Source organism: Helianthus annuus, chromosome 9 (assembly GCF_002127325.2).
Source record: "Helianthus annuus cultivar XRQ/B chromosome 9, HanXRQr2.0-SUNRISE, whole genome shotgun sequence".
Taxonomy (NCBI): Eukaryota; Viridiplantae; Streptophyta; class Magnoliopsida; order Asterales; family Asteraceae; genus Helianthus; species Helianthus annuus.
In genome coordinates this window covers 183,241,940-183,256,736 of record NC_035441.2, presented here as the reverse complement: position 1 = coordinate 183,256,736, position 14,797 = coordinate 183,241,940, and the positions used below count along the sequence as shown (strand labels likewise).

The 14,797-nt window shown below is 37.8% G+C and overlaps 1 protein-coding gene and 1 long non-coding RNA gene across 3 annotated transcripts; one reads left to right on the top strand and one right to left on the bottom strand.

The window, feature by feature from the left end:
- Window positions 1-1,425: 1,425 nt before the first annotated feature.
- Window positions 1,426-4,556, bottom strand: LOC110868783 (dehydrogenase/reductase SDR family member FEY). Of its 2 annotated transcripts, none has more exons than XM_022118041.2 (2): window positions 4,376-4,556; window positions 1,426-2,785 (listed from the first exon to the last, which is right to left on the bottom strand). In XM_022118041.2, exon 2 carries the CDS (start codon window positions 2,778-2,780, stop codon window positions 1,650-1,652), a length of 1,131 nt encoding a protein of 376 aa, XP_021973733.1. In that variant the 5' UTR covers window positions 2,781-2,785; window positions 4,376-4,556; the 3' UTR covers window positions 1,426-1,649. The 2 variants fall into 2 exon arrangements, with proteins under 2 accessions (XP_021973733.1, XP_021973732.1); XM_022118040.2 differs by having other exon boundaries at window positions 1,426-2,780; window positions 4,374-4,555.
- An 819-nt stretch (window positions 4,557-5,375) lies between these two features.
- Window positions 5,376-7,368, top strand: LOC110867391. The gene is made up of 3 exons (XR_002551565.2): window positions 5,376-5,925; window positions 6,196-6,277; window positions 6,391-7,368. It is a non-coding gene; the product is annotated as an uncharacterized LOC110867391 (long non-coding RNA).
- The last annotated feature ends 7,429 nt before the right edge of the window (window positions 7,369-14,797 follow it).

Here is a 14,797-nt window from a genome sequence, read left to right as displayed (position 1 = left end):
GAGCTGGGTCAAACTCGGTTCGGCTCATTTACAGCCCTACCCCTATGTAAGAGATTCCAAAAACACTGACCATGAGTCCGATGGGCCAACCCCCTGGTCTTAATACTCAACCCCTGTCCCTCCCCATGACATAATGTGTCCCTCCCCATGCAATGTTTCCATCTCCATGTGGCTGTTATTTTCCGACAAAACTGACTCGTTTTTCTTTCACCCATTTTGTTAATGTAATATTTTTATTTAACCTGTCCCTCCCCATAACAATAAATTTGGTTTAATAAATATGTTTGTAACAAATAAACCTTCTTTATAATTATTAACCACACCCCACATTCTTTTCAACTTATTTGTTATTATATTCCATTGATAACCTTTTATAATGGATATGGATAACTATAAGAACTAACAAAACATATCTACAGATATTTACATGATATATATATAATAAACTCACACACACTGACACATTCTTTAATCACAGTCTTAAATTTACATGTTTGTTCATATTAGACTTTAACCCCCAACCTCATTAAGAAGATACCTTTTCCATATACCTTGGTAATGCTAGATTGCTAGTCTACAAACCCTTTAACATTTTCTATGTCGTCTTTTATTTAATACATCTTCGCAGCGAGTCGAAGCTTAAACTGGAGTGGAAAAAATATGAAGACGTTTTCGAGAAGTAATTAAGTAAATTACTTGGTGATGGTAAATTACGTCTTCTTATTTATGAATTAGATACGTTTATTATTGTTTTTCGTTTATTTTATGTATATAACCTGCAAAGTTTATATCTTTGAAGATTAAATAAGAGGCTAAAATAGAAAATATCTTTTGTCATCAACTAATTAAGTAGATAAGGCTATAGGGTGTGGTCATGCCCCTCATGACCATCATGACCCTCCATGTTAGTGCCATGTAACTCATCTCTAATTCACCATCCAAAACCACTACCCTAAGGGTATGGTCATGACCCAAACCACTAGCCCCTTATTTATTATCTTTGTCTAAAGAAAAAGGAAATGATTTGTTGAAAATGGAAAGGAGAACCATGGTTGCCATGGTTTAATCCATGCAAACCATGGTGGATCAATCAAGGGGGTGGTGTAACCTTCCATTCATGTTCCTAGGTGGCAAATCATGTCTCAATCATGATCCTCACACCCTATAGCCTAATAATCTTGACCGGCTTTCTAATCTTATCTTTACAAATTACATTATCAATTAATATTCACACCTATCCACTTATCCGTTTGATTAGCATTAATGTAAAAGTTAAAACATCAACGTCACAACATACTCTTCATACTTAATCCAGAAAGAAGATAAATATCTTGATTAAACAAAAGTTTTGTTTTCTCTTTCTAATTGCATTTCTATTGAACCATTAAAAGCACACACATATAACATACATACATGATATAACACTTCAATACAAGGCTGAGATTGGACCGATTTGATTATTGGGCTTGGTTATTTGAATATTACATGATATGGGCCAATTGGGCCAAACAAATAACCCAGAAAAATGAGGCATAGAATGCAATTATGCTGTACCCTAACTGTCTCTAAAAGTAAAACTATATGTCATATATCCATGAAGAATGAACCCAAAGGGATGCAAGTATTCTAGCATACACTTCAACTAAAAATCACCCGGAGATCTTGGCAACAAAACCCGAATATTGCCAACGAATTTCTTTGCCGGATAAAAGAAAATTCATCGCATCATTTGGAAAGCCAATGATATCAAGTGTCCGCTTCCACACAATGCGCGAAATATCTAGATTTTGCGCTTCTTTGCTAGGACTCATGGTGGTACAGTTGCAAGCCACGTAAGCACAAACGGGCCATTCTTCGTTTTTCAACTTCTCACAGTACTCCCAAATCTCATCATAAACCGCTGCATACATCACGCTTCTAGCACCTTCTTTAGCGGTATAGAGAAACGTCGGTAGTGTTTTATACAAAACTTGAACTATTCTCGGGAGATCCCTAGCCACATTTGTACGAACGCTCCCAGGGTTCACACACATCACGTTAATTTTCACGTCTTTAGGAATGCTTTGATGAAGCACATTGTTAAACATGACTTGCGCAAGCTTACTGCTTGAGTACGCTCTTAAACTGCTAAATTTGGTTATCTTTCTATCGAAGTTCATATCCCTCGTGTCCACAAAACCGATGGCATGCATCAACGAATTCACATTCAAGATTCTACTAGGAGCACCCGCTTTTAGAGACGGCAAAAGTAACAGCGAAAGCAAAGCTGGTGCCAAGAAGTTTACTTGCATATGCATTTCATACCCATCAACCGTAAACATCTGAGACTTTCCCATTGAGAACATACCCGCGTTGTTGATAAGAATATTCAACGGTTTCTTTTTAGAGTTCCACGCGTCTGCGAATCTCGCTACTGATTCAAACGAACTCAGGTTGAGTTCCATCACATCAATTTTAAGAACTTCCCAACGATACTTTTTTCGTAGTTCTTGGTTCCATTTGCGGGCCAATTTACGAGCTGCAATGGGGTTTCTTACGGCCATAACGACGTGCGCGCCTGCCTCGGCTAATTGTCGGGCTGTTTCAAGTCCGATTCCACTGGTGGAACCGGTGACAATGGCGGTTATACCGTTGAGTGGTGGCAGAGGGAATGGGGTTGGTAGATGTCTTGACCAGTATTTCTCTAAAAATGTCTCTAGAACCAAATTATACCATCCTTTGAGCCATTCTATCCAACCCAATTCCACCTTATCTTGTTTAGCTGGTTCAAATGATTCCATCTGTTTACACCATCATCAAATTAAATTAAATTAAATTAAATTAAATTAACTAGATTAGCATATATCTGTCACTCTGTTAGTAACAGAAGTCATATAAGTTGATAATTAATAAAATCATATAATCATATTGCATGACACAGTAAAATAGAGTTTTTTCCTAAAATAGTGTTCGTGGAAAAGTATTTACCAAAATGGTGTTCCTTGAAAAGTATTTACCAAAATAGTGTTTTAAACAATTAGTTATATCTCTCTCCTATTAAAAAGGGAAAAAAACATATTGTATGTTTATTAAACAAAAATAAAACACTATAAATATTAAATAGAATAAAAAGAACAATATAATGATCACTGCAAAAAAGAACGAGATTTAAACCTGAATTGCTTATATCACTATGTATTAACTTAATTGATTATACAAAAAGTTGTATAGAGGCAAACAATAAAATCGTTTAGTATATCTGTTAATACAAGTTATTATAAAAGTATAAAAATAAAATTGATGTTTGTTTTGTACAAATTGATATGACTTTAAGTAGATTAATTGTTCAAAAATGCATCATATTTTTTTAATTTAATTAACAAATAAAGAAATACCATATTAGCCTAGATAAGCATGAACAAGTATTTTTTTTATCAAATAGTTGAAATTTTTAAAAAGATATTTTTAAAGATGGCTAGCGAATAAAATTATAATGTTTTATTTCACTATATAATATATTTAGATTCTTATTTAAAATGAGTTTATTGAAAAAATAATAAAAAGAGAAGTGTTGTAAACTGTGGCAAAATATATAAAAAAAAAAACTATATGGTTTGATTGGAGTAAAATAAATTATTATATTGATCCAATAAAACAAAAAAAAAATCTATAAAAAAAGTAATAAAGTAGAAGTCTTACGTTCGGTTTCAAAAAACAAAGTGTTAATTAAAATAAATAATTAAATTCCTGAATTAGTTTCTATTTAATGAGATGATGAGAGAGACAACTAACTTTTAAGACACTATTTTGGTAAATATTTTTCAAGAAATACCATTTTTGTAAATATTTTTTTCCACCAACACTACTTTAGGAAAAAACTCCAGTAAAATATGAGTAATAAAATAGTGTTCATCTTAGTTTATTTAACAAATCGAACGAAACTTCTTGTTCATGTTCGTTCATTTATCGAACGAACGAACGTAAAAGAACAGTTCACGAACTGTTCGCTGAACGTTCGGTTCGTTTACAGTCTTACGTGCGTGTTTTTATGTAACTATTTCATGAATTACGTAAGCAAGTGGCTGGATATCAGATCTAGTGAACAGAAACCCTAGAAATTTCGTAACTGATCATAACTGAAAACAAGAAAAACTATCAGATTCAAGAACTTCACATAACAACAGACAATCAGAATTCAGATAAAGCAATTCATAACTGATTTGAGAGGTTTGATACTGGAATTCTACAACGAAACACAATGTTGCGTATGATTACGTGAAAAGCAATAAAAAACGTAATGAATCAGGAAAAACGTGAAAAGCATTGATTAATAGCTATGTGAAAGAAGTGTAAAGTATAATCATATGAGAGAGAAATTAGGAGTTAAATATTACCTGTTACAGGATGAAGAAGAAGAAAAAGAAAAAGAAGATGAAGGTTGATAGAACGAGATTGTGTTGTATGAAGATGAATAAGAGGAGTGAGTGAGTGATGCAGTGTAGTGTAGTGTAGATAAACAAACAAAGTGGAACGAATTTGGAAACGGTTAAAGAAGACGTTGCAGGAGATAAGAGTTCGTTAAATGATTCTTGCAAAATATCCGGCCCAGGCCCACTACTTCTCATCCGGCTTCTGGTCTGGTTTATCACATTTGGGCTTGAAAAAGACTACTAAACTCTCTTTCTAAAAGAGTAAATTACGACTTTGACCATGTGGTTGTATCACCTTAAAAGATTTTTTTTTTGGGTTAAAAGGATAAAAGTGATATATAACCACAGGTGTTAAAATCGTAATTTACTATTTTTAGAAAAAAAAAAGATTTAAGATTTTGGATGGTTTTGGGTTCATTTGGGGGTATGATGGCTTGAGTTCTCTTGCAAGAATTCAATGGTTTGAGTTATCGGGTTAAGTTTTTTTGTAAAAATGGGTTTTTAAAAATTAAAAAATACTTTTAATGTGAGAAGTGAATGAGGGGAAAAAAATGATTTTTTCCCATCTTATTAGAGCATTCATAATCCTTCCATCAAATTATGTGAGAATGGTTATTATAAAAAAGTGGTTGTAAGTGGTTGAGTAGAGAAGAGAGAAAATGTTATTGTCTATGTGTATAGTTGAGAGGACCTTGTTCACTCTCTACAATTTTTAAATATAGAGTAAACTGCCATTTTGGTCCCTGAGGTTTGGTCACTTTTGCCATTTTAGTCCAAATCTGAAACCTTTTGCATCTGGGTCCCTGTGGTTTCATTTTTGTTGCCATTTTGGTCCAAAAACAAAATCAGATCAAATTTCTTAAAAAAAAAAACCTGATTTTTTGTCCTTTTCTGAAGAACATTTTGGTCATTTTACCCACGTACCCAACTACCCACCCCCACCCCAACCCCAACCCCTCTCCTTTTCTTCTTTCCCTCTTCTACCCTCAACTATTTCTCTATCTCTATCTCTCAAATAATCTTCATATTCCCCAATAATCTTCATCTTCCCCAATAAAGTCTTCAACTATCACCTCCAGCGGCCATGGCGGTGGTGGATGTTAATGGTGGAAACACGATAAATACAGCAACTGAAAAGAATACCCAAATAAATAAACCTAAAAATAACCCTGTGTGTGAGAGAAATGCTTCATCTTCATCTCCTTGTCTCTGAAAATAATAATAATACCAAAGAGGTTTTAATGTCTACCCACCACCTCTAAATCAAACTTTGTTTCTTGTGCTTTCAAATCACACCTTTTTGTTTCTTCATTTCTCATTTCAATCTTTCTTACCCAAATCCCCATTTTCATTTTCCTTAATTCCCACCAAGTTCTTGATTTATTCTATGTTTCTTGAAACTTCAGATCTATAAAACCTGTATTCTCTTTCAGTCATTTCCCCTGTTTCCTTTTTTTATTTTCTTTGTTTGTTTGAGCTTGAAAAGATAAGTAAAGAAGAGTTTGTCAAGACTCAGGTACACACTTTCACTGTTTTTATTTATTAATTAATGTGTGGAAAAAGGTTTGAAATTTATGGTTTAAGTTGTATTAATTTGTGTGTTTAATTGTTTATAGCTTCTTTCAATGCTTTTCGTTTAGTCAAATGTGAACTTAAAGATCTTTCATTTAATTCATGTTAAAGTGTGTGATAAAGAAAAAAAAAATAAAACCACCCCTTTTTTGTTCTTGAATTCATTGTTGTTTAATTGTTCTTGAATCTTGAAGTTGACTCTTTGTGCATGCAGACTTGTTCTTTGAAGGTGAACATCCACATCCACTGTGATGGGTGTAAGAGGAAAGTGAAGAAAATTCTACAGAAAGTTGAGGGTAATGTGTTTAAATTGTGTAAATTTCATGTCTTTTTGTTGAATCTGAGATGGGTTTTGTGTAAAGATTGTAACTTGATGTTGTGGCTGTGTTAAATTTGCTATTTTGAACAGGGGTTTACTCCGTTAACAGAGTAAAGAAGAACGGAGAAAGAGAAAAATATATTATATATTTTTGAGAAAAATGCCCGGATAGTCCCTGTGGTTTCGCCTTTTTTCACCTATAGTCCCCAACTTTCTAAAATTACCTGAATAGTCCCCAAGTTTTTAATTTTCGTTCCCGGATAGTCCCTGGCGTGGATGGAGGTTACTTTTCTCAGTTAAGTTGATGTGAAATTACAAAAATACCCTTAGTGTTAAATTAATACTACAAAGTTAAAAAAGATATGCTTAATAGTTTGAGATTTATATGAGACCCACCCACTTCATCTTCTTCACTACACCTACAGAACCTGAACCTAATTATGTGCAATCATCAACTTCAAACCTGCAACCCTAACTCCACCAATAATGGCGTTTTTCGATCTCAACATCCCCTAAACCGATTCACCAAACCAAACCTCCACTAACAACAAATCCAAAACTGAAACCCTAAATAACTGTAAAATCCAAGCAGATTGCAAACCGGAGAAAAAAAGATAAACCTCAGAATCGGTTTAATGACTGTTGAATACCAAATCGCAGATTGCAAACCAGAGAAAAAGAGATAAACCTCTGCAGATTTCTTTGGTAACATCAACAAATCAAATTCCAAATCCGTTTCAATCAAAATCGAAATTTGCGATTAGATTAACAGAGGAAACAAAGAATGACACACCAAAACAGGTATATATGTCCGGCACTAGCTGTTCCTCAAGAGAAGCCATAATACTTGAAGAGTGGTCAACCCAAAGACAGGATTGAGTGACGAATGCAGCACAGACTAAACCACAGCTTGATTTTGATTTTGGGGTCCCAGACCCATTGTTATGTATCATAAATATGTTGACATCAGATGTGGTGGATCATTGCAGATCCATCTTATGGTCTTGTTTTTTTGGGGATAATAAACATGGAGTATGAACATTATCAAGATTTAATGGTTTGCTTTTATGGATTCGTTGCAAAGTAATATCTCGCTCTTTATCTGGATTTAATGGTTTGCTTTGGTGTGAAATCATAAATGTTTTGGTAAACCAAGTTGATGGAAACAACAGGGAGGAGATGGCGTGTGAAGAAGGTTGTGGTGGTGGATGCTGTAAAGAGAGAGAGGGAGATGCAGTAGAGAGAGAAGGTAGGTAGGTTAGAGAGAGAAAGTGGGTTAAATATAAGTGCATGTTTAATTTATTAGATTTTTTAATTATAAGGGCATGTTAGTAATTTCACATTCACTTAACACCAAAAACTAACCTCCATCCACGCCAGGGACTATCCGAGAACAAAAGTTGAAATGTTGGGGACTATTCAGGTAATTTTAAAAAGTTGGGGACTATAGGTGAAAAAAGGCAAAACCACAGGGACTATCCGGGCATTTTTCTCTATATTTTTTATACAATGACCATTTTGCCCTTGAGGAAAAGGACAAAATAGAAAGATTTTATAAAACAAATATGACTTGATTTCACTTTTGGACTAAAATGGCAACAAAAATAAAACCACAGGGACCCAGATGCAAAAGGTTTCAAATTTGGACTAAAATGGCAAAAGTGACCAAACCATAGGGACCAAAATGGCAGTTTACTCTTAAATATACTTTGAAATTGAGTGCGAGTTGTGGAGAGAGAAAAAATAATGTGTGTTATGGGCGCCGCCAGAGACGGCGTCGGTGGTGGGCGGAGGATCTCGTGGACGGTGGTTTGTGGGGTGATGTTGTTTGTGTTGGGTTTCTTTGTTTCTTCCCCTTTTCACATCGAATTGCATTTTTTTGGTAACAATTTAGGTCCAATTTTGTGATTTTGCAGTAATGGGAAACACAGAGTGTTGTTGAATTTGATTATACCGATTTTGTGATTTTGTGTTATGGTTATAACTCTGTCTGATTTTGATGAACATGTTACTGTGTTGATTCATGGTTAAGATTTTTTTTTCACTTCATGATATTTTCATGTGCCGAAAACAAGCCGTGTTTGGTCGGTTTATGTAACGTGGAGAAGTGGTTTGTTTGGTTAGTCGTATTCAACCGTGTGTAAAATGTTTAGGATGATGAGAGGATGATGGAGATTGGAGAGAGACTCCATGAGAGAGATGATAATGATGCTGCCTACTTGTGCCACGTAATCGCCACGTCAACCTGTCCAACTCATCAGCTATGTGCCACGTAGGTCGTAGGATCGTAAACAAACTCAGTTAGTAAAGATTTAACTGAGTGGTGCCATCACAAACTAAAAGTCAAGTTTTTTTTTTTGGGTAAAGAACTAAAAGTCAAGTTAGAGGTGTCGGATGTCAAAGTGTTAGTTGCAGGTGGCAACGGCCAAAAGCCGATAGTTGGGGATGATAAAATCGTAACCCTTTAATTTTTTTTTGAGAAAAAAGGCGATTTCATTAGAAAAGGACCCAAGCAAGGAGCTTGGGAATATACAGTACAGTAAAGAAAAAGGAAACAAATACAAAGTGGAGCCAAAAATGCACACATGCAGTGAAACTACATATTGCAGACAAGAAAAATTTTGTTACCAAGCCACCTTGAACTCACACCAGGTTTTCCAATCGATCTTCAGCTTCTTTGACCTCGAGTTGATCCAAAGGAAAGACAGTGCCTTTATCTCGCCTACTAACTTCTGCACTTGTTTGGGCTTATTGTTAAAAATCTGATCGTTTCGTGTTCGCCACAAAAGCCAGCATGCAGTTGCAAATATAGTGTAGACAGCCTTCTTTTTATTAACCGAAAGTTGCTGTTGTTGTTGTGCAAATTCGAGCAGTTCCACTACACTCAATAGGTACCTCGGCAATGGTATTTTGATCCATAACGAGATTGCCACCCAAACTTGTTGCGCATATTGACATGTCACTAGTAGATGGTCTGCAGATTCTTCTACCATGTTGCATAGAACACATGATACGGATGGTAGAGTAATGTTGCGTCTAGCGAGCGCCTCCCTTGTTGGTATTCGGTTTAGCACAACCCGCCACATGAAGCAGTTGACTTTCTTTGGAAGCCAAGTCAACCATTTTAACACTTTTGTTTCCGGAATGAGTTGTATTTTATCCAGCTCGTTTCTCAAGTCACTCACTTGAAATGGTTCAGCTGAGTCTCCCGAGAGCCACCACCATTTGTCTGATTTTGACCCAACGTTTTGTCCTTCGAGTAGCCGTAAACAATCATTCCATTCCTCCATTACCCCTGCCTCCGTTAAGTCGTTTGTGCTACCCCAAAGCCATTCAACTTTCTCATTAGTTATTGTATATCTTTGTTTTACGCTACAATGTTTGTTTGACTCCCTCATGAAGAGGTTAGGATACCGGGCCCGTAACGTGAAGTTCCCCAACCATTTATCCAGCCAGAAGTAGACGTTGTTTCCACATCCTAGCTTGAGTGTTAGCTTGTTTTGAACGTCTATATGCTGATGACTTGATTTCCTCCCCATATTTACTATATTTTTCCATACCCCACCGATTGAGCCTTTGAGTGGTATTGGAGACTTTCCTCTAATACCTTCATGAATCGCCTTGATGACTCGTACCCAGAAGTGTGATGATTCGTTTTTGAAGCGTACGCACCACTTTACCATAAGTGCCTTGTTTGTGGCCGTTAAGCTACCGATTCCCAAGCCACCCTGTTCGACCGGAGCAATTACTTTGAACCACGGTACCCAACTTACTTTGTTGTTTTCGAGGCACCCACCCCATAAGAATTTCCTTCTTATTTTCTCCAATCTTTTCAACACCTCTACGGGAGCATTAAAAAGAGAGAAGAAATAAGTTGGTAAGTTACCCAGCACCGCCTTTATCAGGGTCACTCTTCCTCCAAAGGATAGTGTCCTTGCTTTCCATATTGAAAGTTTGTTCTCGAATCTTTCAACTATGGGCTGCCAATTTTTTATAAGTCCCATGTTTGCCCCCACCGGAAGACCGAGATAGGTAAACGGGAACGAACCCCTTTTACAATCCAGTATTGTTGCCATACGTGTTATGTCAACATCATTTACACCCACACCATAAAGTTGACTTTTTGAGAAATTTACCTTAAGGCCCGACGATAAGTGAAAACATCTCAACATCCTCGCAAGGTTGTGAAAGTTTTCCTCGGTCCATTCGCCCACAAAAAGAGCATCGTCCGCATAAAGAAGGTGGGAGATTGTCGGACCCGTGTTAGCTACCTTCAAGCCCTTGTAGATCCCCGATTCAAGAGCACTAACCGTTGCTACGTGTAGAGCTTCCATAGCTATGATGAAAAGTAATGGAGACAGCGGATCGCCTTGCCGCACCCCCTTTTGAATATCAAATTCCAGAGTGGGTGATCCGTTGACTAATATGGACGTTCTTGCCGAGGATAATATACCCGTTACCCATTTCCTCCATAAGGCTGGGAAACCCATTTGGGACAGCACTGATTCTAAAAACCCCCAATTTAAAGAATCAAAAGCTTTTTCGAAGTCGACCTTGAATAGCATAGCCTGCCGTTTTGTTTTTTTTGCCCATGACACGATCTCGTTTACAATAAGAGGACCCTCCAGGATGCTTCGCCCTTCAATGTAAGCGGTTTGAACATCACTAACCACAGACCCGATCACCCCTTTTAGTCGAGTGGCAAGAATTTTTGAGATGACCTTTGAGATACATCCGATTAGACTGATAGGCCGGAATTTGTTTATGAATTGAGGATCGGATATCTTCGGTATGAGAGTAATAAAGCTGGAATTACAGCCCCTATTGATTTTACCGTGCACGTAGAAGTAGTCGAGAATGGCGTAGAAATCGGTTTCGAATAAAATCCAAAAGTGTTTTAAAAATTTGAAACTAAAGCCATCAGGACCCGGTGCTTTTTCGTTCCCGCAATTCCAAACTGCTTCCTTAATTTCCTCTTTTGTGAATCTTTTAACGAGCATGGCTGATTGTGAAGGGGAGATTACCTTGAAACCATTGTTGATGAAAAGTGGCCTGTCACGGGAATTTTCCAAGAAGACTGATTGAAAATGATCTTTGATAGATGTTTTCAATTCTTCTGGTTTCGAGATCCAAACATCGTTGAAGATCAGCCCGTTTATGCGATTGTTTTTTTGTGCCCCTTGATTATGCCATGGAAGAAGGAAGAGTTCTCGTCTCCGTCTACCACCCATTTTAGTTTTGCCCTTTGTTTGAGATCCTCCGACCTGCATTCATCAATTTCGTTGATGGTTTTCAGCCAAACCTCTCGCTCTTTAGCCTCTGTATCTGTTAGTGCCATTGTTTCCGCCTTTAGGTCCAACTTTTCTACTTTCTCCATTAGTTCTTTTAACAATCCATTATTTTTCTTTGAAACCTCCGCACACCAAGGTTTAATTGCCATTTTAATTGCTTTGAGCCTTGCCGCTAACAGTTTGTCCGGTGGATAAAAAGGAGGTACGCTGACGTAAGCTGAGTGAACGACTTTTTCTAGACCGTCTTCCTTCAGCCACGAGTTGAAGAATCTAAAAGGTGGTTTGCCAAAACATACATCTGAGCAGAGAAGCATCAATGGTCTATGGTCAGATCGATACCTGGGCAGACCGATAAGTTTGGCAGCGGGCCATTTGGAAAGGAACGAGTGACAGACAAGAACCCTGTCAATTTTACTGAATTTCTGCCCGTCATCCTTCATATAAGTGAAACGACATCCAATCATAGCGTATTCTGATAAGGCGGTGTTGTTAATAAAGGAATTGAAATCGTTTGCAGACTCGGCACAGAATTTAGAGTTTCGTCTTTCACAAGCTACACGAACACAGTTGAAGTCTCCTAATAGTATCCATGACCACACACTTGGTGTGGAACTTATAAGAGCCTTGAGATCCTCCCACACTTGTTTTTTTGCTTTCTTATCCTGCGGCGCATAGACATTAACAACCGTGATCTCTTCCCCACCCTGTTTTAATTCCCCAAAAGTTGCAAGAAAGAATCTGTTTGAAACTGAGTGCTTCTTTACAAAAACACTCGGATCCCATATGTTCAACATTCCACCCGATCTGCCACTGGCGTCCACCGTGTCAAAATCAAATAAACTGTTGTCCCAAAAAGTACTGACCTGAACATTTGATGAGTTAGCCATCTGAGTTTCTTGAATACAGATAAATCCTAATCCGTTCTTTTTTTTCAGCTCCCTGATGTGCTCCGCTTTTTTGGAGTCACCCGCCCCCCTGATATTGACTGATAAGTAATTCATTGGATACCGTTTGACTCCCTTATCTCTTGTATATGATTTCTCAGGTCCTGTTCATGACCCGAAACCATAAAACCTAGTTCTTTTCTCACGGCCGCTGTTAGCTCCACCTCCTTATCGACTCCAGCTATAATCGATTCTTTTTGCATACTTGTTGAATCAACCGTTTCTTCAATCCTAACTTGGTTGCATCGGCTGCTTTGTTTGCTTCTATGCTTCGGAACCCAAAGAGAGTCTTTCAGTTTCATAGAATGGAATTTCCCTCTATTCTTCCGAGCCTTCGATCTGACAGAAGCAGTTGGGGAAGCAGGTCTAGAGATATCCATTGTAGGAGAGGGTGAAGGATTTTGATTCAGGTCAATGTGTTTTTTTGGGTTGACCACCTGTTCAATTAGGGATCTTAAATTAAAAGGGTCTGGGGAGGTTTCTGCTGCCTCGTTTACCATCTGTGGGTTGGGTATAGGTGATGAAGCAGGCCCAAGTTCAGTGGAATCACAAACCACCTCATCTTCGTTGAAGAGTCCAGTCAAGCCCATATTCGAGAAAAAGCCCAGGTCATTGGTGGGCTTCGTTTTTGGTGGTGGGGGTGGGGTCAAGTAAGGGTCCTGATTCTCACTATCCATGTGCACTTCATTTAAAATGGATCCCCCATCTATAGTACCTGATTGCATGTGATCCTTTTGATTATTATTATCAAAAACATTTGATGCAAGATTTTTGGGAGTTCCTTGACCAGCCGTCTTTTGGGAGACATGTTCACAAGAGAGAGAAGTATTTACTCCAAGTCCCGAGGTCGACCTTTTATCATCCACAGCCGCATGTTTGTTGTTTTTATTATTATGATTATTACCACTCTTCTCAATGACACCATGTTCCAATGCAGACCCGTCGACTTCCACCGGACTATCTGCAGACCAAGACTGTTCGTTTTCCACCATTTTTTTCGATGCTTCCTCTTCTTCACCGGACGTAGCCGTATTATTCCCGAGATCTACCTTTTCCAACACATGCCCTTTGGTTGCCGGAGAATGATTGTTAGAACAGGACTGTCCGTATTCTCCCAGGAGATTTGAAAAATTCCGGTCGTCGGTCAGGCCCAGGGAATGGTGATGCACATCACTAATGTCCTCGGTTATTAATATTTCATGTGGGTTTCCATGCCATGCAATCGTCAAGATGCTGTTAATACGAGCGACTTTGTTGGTTATAATACTAACAGTGTTAACTGTTAGATCCAGATCTTCATCGCTTGCTTTTGAAGGGAGGACAACTGAACCAATCAAATTTCCAATCTGATCAAATATATTAGGTCCCCAAAATTGTAAGGGCACTCCCCTAATATGTATTTTTGCCAGACGTTGGAACGGTAGATGTCTACCGTCCCAAAGGAAAAGATCCTTGAACCACTTTTCCCAGTTGTCTTTTTGATTTTCTAGGAAGTTCAATGCATCAGTCTGTTTTTCGAATGTGAGAAGCAATCTTACACCACCTAAATATTTTGTCGTGAAACCAAACAAGCCATCCTCCTTCAATAACTGTTGATGATGTTTTAGATCAAACGGGTTCCGTAATTCAGCTACTAACGAGGACACTCTCCAACTCTTTGACGCTTCACTTTCGACCGTCGTAATATTAGCCTGATTTTCTGGTACAGCAGCACTTTTTATACCTGTGATAACCTCCGCATAAGATCTACCGTCATTTGCATGTAACGTCTTCCTATTGTTGGCACCATTCTCCTCGTCAATCCTGTAATGACTGTTGTTTACCATTGGTTTATTCACCTGGTAGTGTCTCCGTTCACCCTCCTTTTCCTTAGCAAACTTTGCCGGTTTTACAAACACCTTCTTTTGATCAATCCTAACTGATCCGAGTTCCGCAGCCATGTATTGTGCATCTCTTACATCTTTAAATCTGATAAAACCAAACCTGTTACCTTTTTTATCCCGTTTCCTTGGAACGTATGCGTCAGACATTGTGCCAAAACCAATGAAAATTTCCCATAAGAGGTGACTGGTACAATCTGCCGGTAGGTTTCCGATGAAGAAGGTTGTCTCCTTCATCGGTGGTCTTCTGTGATTCTTGTATCCATCATCTATCAGCCTTTTTCCTTTATATTTAGCCACCCGCCATGGTTCTTCTTGTCTATCTTCATGACCCCAGCCATTGTAATATTGTCTACCGTAATCCATGTCGAATGCTTACGAT

What these genes read in the sequence shown, in the direction of transcription:
- LOC110868783 (XM_022118041.2), bottom strand. Translation starts at nt 2,780, where the DNA reads ATGGAATCATTTGAACCAGCTAAACAAGATAAGGTGGAATTGGGTTGG.